The sequence below is a fragment of the Cryptomeria japonica genome, chromosome 2 (assembly GCF_030272615.1).
Source record: "Cryptomeria japonica chromosome 2, Sugi_1.0, whole genome shotgun sequence".
Classification (NCBI taxonomy): Eukaryota; Viridiplantae; Streptophyta; class Pinopsida; order Cupressales; family Cupressaceae; genus Cryptomeria; species Cryptomeria japonica.
Genome location: NC_081406.1, coordinates 285,870,277 through 285,881,326, shown reverse-complemented (window position 1 = coordinate 285,881,326; position 11,050 = coordinate 285,870,277). Strand labels below are relative to the sequence as shown.

At 36.4% G+C, this 11,050-nt stretch overlaps 1 protein-coding gene across 1 annotated transcript; it reads left to right on the top strand.

Annotated features, from left to right (window-relative positions):
* Positions 1-8,699: 8,699 nt before the first annotated feature.
* Positions 8,700-9,863, top strand: LOC131859973 (AT-hook motif nuclear-localized protein 20-like). Its single transcript, XM_059214292.1, has 2 exons — positions 8,700-9,052; positions 9,485-9,863. Exons 1-2 carry the CDS (start codon positions 8,700-8,702, stop codon positions 9,861-9,863), a joined length of 732 nt encoding a protein of 243 aa, XP_059070275.1.
* The last annotated feature ends 1,187 nt before the right edge of the window (positions 9,864-11,050 follow it).

Below are 11,050 nucleotides of genomic sequence, written 5' to 3'. Positions count from 1 at the left end.
AGCATTGACATCTCAAATTCTGACTGCATCTGATCAGCAAACTCTTTGCAGAGAGTATCCTTGTTGCTGCCAAAGATGATGTCATCTACATACACTACCACAATAATCATGTGATTCCCATCTTTCTGTATGTACAAATTATTGTCAACACTTCCCTTTTTGAATCCTTGCTCCTTTAGATACTGATCTAATCTTGAGTACCATTCTCTAGGAGCTTGCTTCAAACCATATAGAGCATTTTTTAACCGACACACAAATGTCTCATCATCATGCAACAGAAATCCTTCTGGTTGCTCCATGTATACTTCTTCTTCTAAATTTCCATTAAGAAAAGAATATTTTACATCCATTTGGTATAATTTATAGCCCTTGTAGGCAGAGTAAGCTAGAAACATCCTAATTGCTTCTAGTCTAGCCACCGGTGCAAATGTCTCTTCAAAGTCAATCCTCTCTACTTGAGAGTATCCTTTGCACACTAGTCTAGCTTTATGCCTTATAATATTACCTTTTTCATTCATTTTTTTTTCCGGTAGACCCACTTTGTACCAATGATATGCTTGTCTTCCGGTCGAGGGACTAACTCCCAAGTCTTGTTCTTCTCAATCTGGTGCAGTTCCTCTTCCATGGCATCCATCAATTCTTGTCTCTTGCTAGCCTCAATGAAATTTTTGGGTTCAACTTCAGTCATGAGGCATAGGTTGACTTGTTCATCATTTCGGGCAAGTCTTCTTCTAGTCTGCACACCATCATTCTTATTCTCCAAAATTTTCTCTTTCAGGTCATTCAACTATATATACCAGTTGGGAACCTTTTGGGATACTACCTCTGGTGTAGTTGTTGTCTGAGCTTAATAATATTCATCACCAGAGTCATCATACTAGTTAACTTGTGTTTGAGATCCTTTGTGAATATCTTCATTAACTCTTACATGCACACTTCAACAACTCTTCCTAGTCTTTTATTGTAGCATTTATAGGCTTTTCTTTTAGATGAGTAACCAAGGAAGATCCCTTCATCACTCCTACAGTCAAAAACTTCCCAAACAATCCATATCTTTCCTAATGAAGCACTTTCTTCCAAATACTCTAAAATATTTAACTGATGGATTCCGGTCATACCATAGTTCATAAGGTGTCATCTTGTTGTTTGTTCTTAATTGAACCTAGTTCAAAGTGTATGTAGCAGTATGCATAGCTTCTTTCTAGTAAGTATCAGGCAGACTGGCCTCATTTAACATGGTTCTAGCCATCTCTTTGACTGTCTTGTTCTTCCTTTCTACCACTCCATTTTGCTATGGTTTTCTAAGAGTAGCGTATTTCCTTATAATTCCATGGTTTTCATAATAATCTTTAAATTCATTTGATGTGAACTCTCCACCCCTGTCTAATCTTAGGCATTTTAATTTGTGCCCACTTTCCTTTTCTACCATCTTCCGAAAGATATTGAATCTTTCAAATGGTTGTGATTTATCTTGCAGAAAGGTGACCCATGTCATCCTTGAGTAGTCATCAATGAAGAGCATGAAGTATCTTTCACCAGCAAGTGCTCTTGTTCTAGCTGGACCACACAGATCTGTATGAACAATTTCAAGTTGCTTGGAGGTGTTGTGCTCCTTTGTCCTGAAACTCACTTTTGTTTGCTTACCTTTTACACATTCATCATAAAATGTTTTTACCGGTTTGATGATGAGTGGAATATTCCTCACACACTCATTTTTGGTTACTACAACTATGTTATTAAAATTTATGTGGCCTAATCATCTATGCCACAACCAACTTTCATCTACTTTTCCTAACATACATTTGGACTCATAGCATTCCTTCAGATTATAAACCTTTCCATCAATTCTCTTTCCTCCAGCCACAACTTTACCAGTACTGTCTTTCTTTATCTGGAAACTAGTTGAGTCAAAGGTGAATTTGTATCAACGCTTAGTGTTCCTTTTCCCTTTATTTTGATGGAGGAGTTGTCTCCAAACCTTATCAATCCACCATTCCAATATTCAAGTTTAATGAATTTCCTTTTGTCACCAGTCATATGGTTTGAACAACCACTATCTACCACCCATAGATTTTTACTTTCAGTATCCAAGGCAGTCTACACTATGAGACTCAATTTTTCCTTTTCCTTTTCTTTGTCAACCCAAACTGGTTTGATTTCGTTCTTCTTGTCAGCTGCTATAATCAGCTCAGGTTTAGTTACTAGTTCATGATCTAGATTTTTCTTAATTTTCTTGATCTTCGTATTTTTGCATAACTTTTCTATGTGTCTGAATTCTTCATAGTTATAGCATTTTATATTTTCATTAAAAGGAACATCCTTAAAATTATTGTAGGGTACCGGTTTGTTCTTCCTACATTCAAAACTCTTACGTCCATATCCATTGCACTGATAGCAGACAATATCCATATCCCTTAGTGCATTAAATAAATTTCTAATTTCATAATTCATAGAAGGCTTATTGTTTAACCTACAATTAGCTATTTTGTGCCCAAATTTATTACACTAGTAACAATAACCATGAAAGTCTGATACATACTGGTTTGGTTGTCTTGGTTCTGAATGGAACTGCCTCATTAGGTGTCTTCCATTCATGTTGTTGAATCTGGTGAATCCGTCTCGATCAATTATGGCATTCCTCCTTGGGTCTGCATATTTATGCATGAAATATGGTCTTCGGTTCATTTCTACATACCGTTTTGGATGTTCATTTCCAGCAACATTTGCATGTCTTTTTGCTAGTATCCTTGCCTACAATGAATGTCTTCTTTTCTTCACCTTCAATTGAAGAGGTGAATATTATCTTTTTGTCAGATTTACTCTTGTGTGTTGAATCTTGACCAACTTCAAAGCCTAAACCTCTGGTGTCTTTGGATTTCTTTTGTTTGCTCAATGTGTTATCCAAAGCCTCAATGTTGCCTTCATACTTACTTCTTGTTTTTATTTCTTCCTTGATTTCTTCAAGCTCCTTTCTCAGCTTTATTATTTTTTCTTCCAACTCTTGATGCTTCTTTTCTTTCTTTATCAGATCAAGGGTTGTAGCTTCACCGATCCTCTTAGTTTCTTCCAGCTGTAGTTTTAAGTCAGATATGATTTGACCAGATTCTTCTAGAGACTTCTTCAAGAGATCTTGTTCATTTATTGCAACAGGATTAACCCTCTTGAGTTCCCTTCTTGTTTTACTCAATTCTTCAAGTGCACTGATAAGTTCACTTTCCAAATCCACTTCAGCCTCAATATCCTCTTCTTCCTCATCTTCATCAGCAAGTCTGTCAAGTGGCATGAAGAGATTTACTTTTCTATCGTTCTCATGGTCATCATCTTCTGATGGATCTTCATCATCTGTTGTGTCATCCTCAATGGTATATAGGCTATTTTGGTTCTGGTAGCCTCTTCTTCCCTGTCGGTAGTCATTCCTATCTTTGTCTTTTCTAGCAGATCTTCTGAACTCTTTTGTTTCATCTCCACCAGCTTCTTTATGAGGACAAATTGCAGCGAAGTGTCCTACTTTCCTGTAGTTGAAGCATTTAAGTGGTATCTTTCCCTTGTATTGTTCGGATCCTCTTTTGAGCTTCTTGACAAATTTTACTACTTTAGCATCAGAGTCTTCATTGGATTCTTTATGAGTAATAGCCTCTTTGCTTTTTTTGGTGATGTTGAATGTTGCCTCTTTCCTTGTGGAAGTCTCACCAGTTGTTCTCATCTCATAGGCTGTCAGGGAGCCAAATAGTTCATCCATTGTAAGTCTTCAAATCCTTGGCTTCTTCTATGGCTGACACCTTAGTATCATATTTGGGAGTGAGAGATCTAAGTATCTTTTTGATAAGAATCTCATCTGCGATCTATTCTCCAAGTCCTCTAATAGTATTCATAGTTTCATCAAATCTATGAAGATAGTCTACAATCTTTTCATCATCTTTCATTTTGATGCTTTCAAGTTGGATCCTCAGCATTTGTAACTCCCTCAAACAACCTCTGCAATTTGTCCCATGTCTCCTTTGCTAAAACACAGTGCATGACTTTGACAAATTCATTATTGGATAGTCCACTCAAGATGGCATGTTTTGTCTTTGCATTATTCTCATACTCCCTTTTTTCATCCAAATTAGTGGGAGGAGTATTGGGAATGACATACCCATTCCTGACTAACATCCACATATCAAAACCAAGAGATGACATATAGGTCTCCATTCTTCTGCTCCAGAAGCCATAGTTAGATCCATCAAACATGGGGGTTTTTGAGGAAGCAGACTCACTTCTTTCCATTGTGCTCGAAGTCTAGAATCTACCCAAGCTTTAAAGATAACTAGGAACTTGGCTCTAATACCAATTGTTGAACACATAGTGCCACTAGGAGGGGGGTGAATCAGTGGTTCCTAAATTTAAGTCTTTACCAATCTGATTTCATACAATCAACTATTTACTTAACCACTAAACAGTCATACCAGTAATGCAAGAGAGAAAAAACAAAGAGATCATTCACACTCAAGAGAATCACAACATTAGATTTATGAGGAAAACCCAATATGGGAAAAACCTCATTGAGAAGAGTTGCTGGAGACTATTGCTCCAATCCAACCTGACAAGTAAACTACCAACTTACAAATATTTTGGGCACCAACCCAAGGAGCATCAACCCTTGCACCAAGCTTCAACTAGGCGATGTATATTGAAATACTATTCTAATACAATTAAGGCTTCTTGTTGCAAATGAATTCTGCAACTCTTGAATCAAATAAATCTCTATTATCTTTCTCTCCCTTTCACACACAGTCTCTCAACACACTGTGTCACACTAGGATGTTGCCTGCTCTACCTCACCTTGCCAATTAGATTCAACTATATGACTATGATACTGCCGGTACAATCCCCTCACCGGTTTTATTGTTTTTTGTCACTACAACTTGCTCAAATTTTCTTCTCAATTTTTTCTCCTTGCTTTCCCTTTCTTCTCTTCACTTCACCAATCTTTACCACCTCCCCTCACTTCTTGTCTAGAGCTTTCATTACTTATTTCACTTTTTCCCGCTAGAATTGCCATTCAAAAATCCGAGCGGTTAGGGTTTTCTCTTTTCGACACAATCTTTTGAGATCCAATCCCACCTTTCTTAGATCAATCACCTATCCTTGAAGACTACATCTACACACAGTTTTTGTTATCCAATGCATGTCTTTCTCAGAGGGGCAATCACGTATTATCTATCTTTTGTCATGAAGTTAGACGACACATAAAACATTCCAAAATTTTCCTTTATGACAACATCTTGATTTGGATTTCATTTGCCTTGATTTAGACGCCAACTGCTCCCTGATCTTCCTCTATCATTTCTTCTTCCTCGAGTTGTAATCAGTCAGATGCAATCCCTTGATTTGTGGTTCCTTCATTAATGGCAATTATCTATTTCATCAACCCTGTCGATGAAGCTTCACCAACCACAACAAACTTGCCAACTCAGCTCCACATGGCATCACGCCGATCAAGACATGGCCTACCAATACCTAGTCGGTTTGGCAAATACATATCAATAAGACTCTTGGCCAGTAGAGTGTTTTCCTTCTATTAACTAGTAGAGCATTCAGTACCGGTTGCATATCTTCACCTTCGGTGGTTTGAGATGACTTTTAACATTCTGCCTCTTCATCATAAGTAGTCAACCATCCTTGAGAGTGGTTTATACTTTTATCCTTTATGCTCAATCTCCACTGGTTGACATCAATGACAACTTAGTGCCAAAATGCCAACAATTTCTGCTCTCAATAAATTTGATGCTCCTTAGAGGAAACTAGCTATACACTCCATGAGGCTTTTTTTTTTTACCAAAATTTGAAAAATATAGTGTCACACATTATTTTATAGTGGCAAATAGTTTATCTAATGTTTTGGCAAACAATGTTTACCATATTGATAAAGGAGTAACTTTCTTCATTGACAATAAAGCTAAGGAGGATTTGGATCTTACCATGATCCTGAAAAAGGACAGGCATTGTATTTATATCCTAAGATTTTTTGTGTTATTGAAGGTTAGTATATTTATTTTTCACCTTTTTCCTTTTTTCTCTTTACGTTTAACATCATATTTGTCCTTGGTGGAGGATTTGGTAGTTGGAATCATGCTTGTTGTAGCACAATGGCTCGATTTCAACATGAATTGGTTTTTTTGAGAGGTGATAAATCTCCCCATATATTTTACTTGTCCTCAATTTATTCTTACAACTGATTCTCATGTGTGAGCATTGGAAATTATATTATTCCTTATTTTTAATCAATACTATTGGTTTGTTAGTCGAAAAATCAAAGATACCACTATGTATTCTCTTAATTCTATAATTTATTTTTCATAAGATAGTGCTAGTGGCTTGGGAGTCCGTGATGGAGTATAGACAACTCAACAAGGGAATATAAATTTCATTCAATAAATGTAACTTACCAACCTCTTAGACATTTTTAAAAAAAACATATCAAATGGGTGTTCAAACAAGATTGCTCTATGATAGAAAATGTTCTTATATGGAGACTAATCAGACTCAGAGATTAAATTTTCCCTACTTCTATTGGTGCAGTTTCTCCCCATATTTTTTACAGGGGTTTGGGGGTAGCGCCTCCTAGATGCTCCTTGTCGCGCTACAAGGCAGGGTCAAGGGGCAGCGCCTTATGAGGCAAAAAAGACTTATTATTTTATAAAGGCATCTGGTGTTATTTTTCTATTGGTTGACATGTTGTAACCCTAATTTTGTAACCAACAAAAGTCTTGATATAAAGCCTAAGGGTTAGGGTTTTTCTGTAGAGAATTTTATAGCATTTTGCAGTGGTATTGAGTTGAAAGGGATTGTTGGCTATAATCGGTTTTGATTTACTGGATAATAATATTGGACTCTCTCTTTGGTGGATGTAGCCCAAAATTGGGTAAACTACGTTAAACATTATCTCTTCATTTTTATTATTTCTATTTTTTTTCATTCCTATGTTTAATATTTATCTGCATACAATTTATATTCTCATTATTACAGTTGGAGACCATTTTATTTTGGAAAAGGATCCTCAAATTCTCTACTCTTCTTAGGCAACTTTTATTTTCCTTTCTAATTGTTTTGATCTATTCTATAATTATTAGTCATTGTTGCAATTATTAGCCATTGTTTCAATTATCTTTACATTATGTTAGGGAAGCTCTATATAGAGAAATTAAGAGTTATGATTCGTATGAAGGGAAAGCTTGGGCAAGTGAACTATCAAATAGGAAATATTTGATGAAAAAGTATGTGTATACAAAAAATAATGTTTCTACAAAAAAATTGTCTAGAGGGAAATAATTGCTAGTAATTTGAAGGGGAGTGAGCCCTTTTTTCAGATGTTATTTATCCTATTGTAGTTGCAAAGGTTTTAGAGGTCTTTAATGTCAATTCATCATTTTCTTATAAAAAAGCCCCACTTAGTAAAGATTAAGAAACTCTAGGAAGGGAAGGTGTTGGTGATCAGAAACAAGTTAATATTGGGGTCGTGGCTTTTTAAAGGGCTCATGGGGGATAAAGAACAGAAAGAAATAAAAAAATATCCATTGATTGTGAATGGATTAAATAACTTGTAATAACTTGTTGACCTAAATCAGTTTAAATGGTAGAAATAAATAAACTTGTAGTAACTACCCCTTGATGGTTAACATAACTTGCTAACCCAAATCAGTTTAAATAGTAGAAAGAAACTTCTTGACTTTTATTCTTCAAGATTGGACTATGTAGATTTAGTTGTTGCCAATAGGATCAAGCACCATGATCCATCATCACGGCAAGAGAGAAAGAGAATAAAATGTTTGATCTAAAAGGTTGGCAACAACTAAATCTACACAATTGAATCCCCAAGAAAGGTTCACAACAACTAAATCTACACAGTTGAATCCCGAAGAAAGGTTGAAAACAACTAAATCCACACAATTGAATCCCCAAGAATAGAAAGCAAATGATTATGGACTATGAAAATTTCATGAATCTAATTGTAATAACTTGTATGGCATCCCCTGATTGTAAGTTCTACATATTAACATATATGTAACAATTATAATTTAATAATTTATCAGATTGAACAAAACAAAGTTTAGTGCCAATGACACTATAAAGAATAGAAATAAGTAAATTTGACATCCAAAGCACACCTAAAAAATCCTTGTTTACTCTTACACATTAAATTTCTGAAATTTTTCTATTAATCTAAACCATTTCCAAATTTCCTTTATATTATATATTAAATTTTAATATTTTAATGGTTTTTTTTAATCAAAACTCAAGAATGTGTTAAGATTTAATATATTTAATCTATCTAAATCATATAAAATCTATACATTAAATTTATTAAATGTAATCACATAAATAATAATTAATATATTAGGTTATTTATTGATAATTTCCAACTTGAATTTAGTACTTTACCAACGCAATTTTATTGGACACCTCTGGAACATACAATAAAAACGGTGTAAAGAAGCGATTCCCAGGCGATCAAGAAGGAAGCCCCCTCGCCTCGTTAAGTGGGGCGGAGCTTCTAAAAATCTGTTCCTCCGCTTTGCCTGGCTTCGACCTCAATCCCCGCCGCATTTAACGCAGGCAGTGATAAGCAGCACGATTATAAATATCACATATTGCAGGCAAGATAACCACATCACAAAAAGGAAGATAAAGCGTCCAAGGAAGAAATTGAGGTATCTAATATGGCTGAAACATGGGCTAATGGATCTAGGTTGGAAGCTCCTGCAAATGAGCTCACCACCAATGAACAAGGAGCTGCAGCTGCGTCTGATCTAGATTACATACCTGAGAGTGAGGAGGCACCCCCCACCGATGATTCACAGCTTCATGATGCTGCAGAAATGCTGTTAAAAATTACTGACGGACCCCCCATGCATCATTCTTCTTCACAGCATCCCCAGAGTGACGAGGCACCCCCCATGGATGAGACAGTCCCGGATGATGCTGCAGATACAATTACAATTACACGGACTATATTGGAGGTCCCAAGGAGGCCCCGGGGACGGCCTCCTGGCTCAAAAAATAAACCCAAGCGGTTAAAAATTGTATCTAATATGGCTGAAACATGGGCTAATGGATCTAGGTTGGAAGCTCCTGCAAATGAGCTCACCACCAATGAATAAGGAGCTGGAGCTGCGTCTGATCTAGGTTACATACCTCAGAGTGAGGAGGCACCCACCATGGATGATTCACAGCTTCATGATGCTGCAGAAATGCTGGTAAAAATTGCTGCCGCACCGTCCATGGATGATTCTTCTTCACAGTTTCCCCAGAGTGACGAGGCACCCCCCATGGATGAGACAGTCCCGGATGAGGCTGCAGATACAATTACAATTACAATTACACGGACTATATTGGAGGTCCCAAGGAGGCCCCGGGGACGGCCTCCTGGCTCAAAAAATAAACCCAAGCGGTTAAAAATTGTTGCAGCTACCTCGGATGATTCTTCTTCACAACTTCAAGGAAGCCCTCCTGAGAATTCACTGCGGTCGCTCGTCTTGGAGGTCGCCGGGGGCTGCGATGTGGCCCAAAGCATTGCCAACTTTGCTCGTAGGAGACAGATCTGGGTGTGGGTTCTGAGCGGCAACGGAATTGTGACCAATGTGACACTCCGGGAGCCAACAAACCCTAGAGCGGGCGTTACTGTTAATGGAATGTATCAGATTCAGTATTTGTCGGGAATGTTTTCGCCGGGCGCTTCTTCCTCTGGCTGTGGGCTCACCGTACTCTTGGTCGGTATGCAAGGGCAGGTTGTAGGAGGTAGCGTCATCGGGCCTCTTATTGCAGCCGGACCTGTTATTATCAATGCGGCTTTCTTTATCGACGCTCCGCAGCAGACAACATGATTCCAAAGAGTAGCTCAAGACTATGATGCCAAACAAGTGCGACCTATTGCTTCGAATTCATCGTAGGAACGAATTACTACCATACGAATTCACTACTTCTATTTAAATGCTTCAGATTAGCAGAGTTGAATTCAAGAAGAAAAGCTATTCTGCAATTTTATTATCAGATTTATTTATTTTCATTTGCTAAAATAAACTATGAGAATGTTACTTGTAAACATAGGACCTTTAGTATGTATGGAAAAGGATTTTGATTTTTCTTAATGTTCTTTTTTCGGATTGAATTCCTAGACCTTGTTTAGCTTTTCTAATGATAAATCTTATTTATTTTGTGTGGTAAGATGGATCTATGTGGAAGATGATTTTTTAGAATATATTAAACATTCTATTAACATTAAAATTAATAATAACCATCATGAACAATTGTTTTTCTATATCACCCTTGCTAATATATATTCCTCATCTAAATCTATCAATCACAAAGTTATAGATTAGCAACATATTGCTAATAAGATTGAATTTGGTTTGCCATCATAATATAAATGTAATGTAACTAATAAATAAACAAATTTTCACATTAATAATACTTCAACTAACCAAATCACAACCTCAAATCTTGGTTGATCCTTAAGTCAATCCTATCCTATGGAGACTATATTTCTACCTCAACTAACTTAAGACAATAAATATGACCCAATTCCATGGTATCATTACTATTAACCAAGTCCATGATATGCTAAATTTCTTTCAGCTTGTCCTCAAGGCCCTTTTTCCTATAAAAGATGTTCCTAAAAGAAATTTTGTTCTACTTTTAACTTCCTAGTTAAGGAAATCAAGTTTTTAAACCATGTGGAACAATGGTGTGCCATTAAAAGAGGTGTTCCACCATTATTATTTCATTTCTAAATTGATAAGGGTGTTTTCTAGAGTTTTCATCCCAAGAAAATAGAATTTCATTATGGTTAGAGTCCCTTGTTTGGAGAGCCTTCAAAGAAAGGTAATCATAGATATCCCAACTATTGAAAATTAGAAACCGATCCAACTTGACTTGGATTAGATGATTACCTTGGCATCTATTAGACCATGTATACATAGATCCTTCAAGGTTGACATCATCCAAACTTGTTGCAATAATAAAGTCATCTATCCCTTTACGTTTCTTAGAATTGAATAGAGGAGTGTTAAAT

What these genes read in the sequence shown, in the direction of transcription:
- LOC131859973 (XM_059214292.1), top strand. Translation starts at nt 8,700, where the DNA reads ATGGCTGAAACATGGGCTAATGGATCTAGGTTGGAAGCTCCTGCAAAT. An exon ending in TCAAAAAATAAACCCAAGCG is followed by an intron (nt 9,053 to 9,484) that starts GTTAAAAATTGT and finishes ACTTCAAGGAAG; the next exon opens with CCCTCCTGAGAATTCACTGC.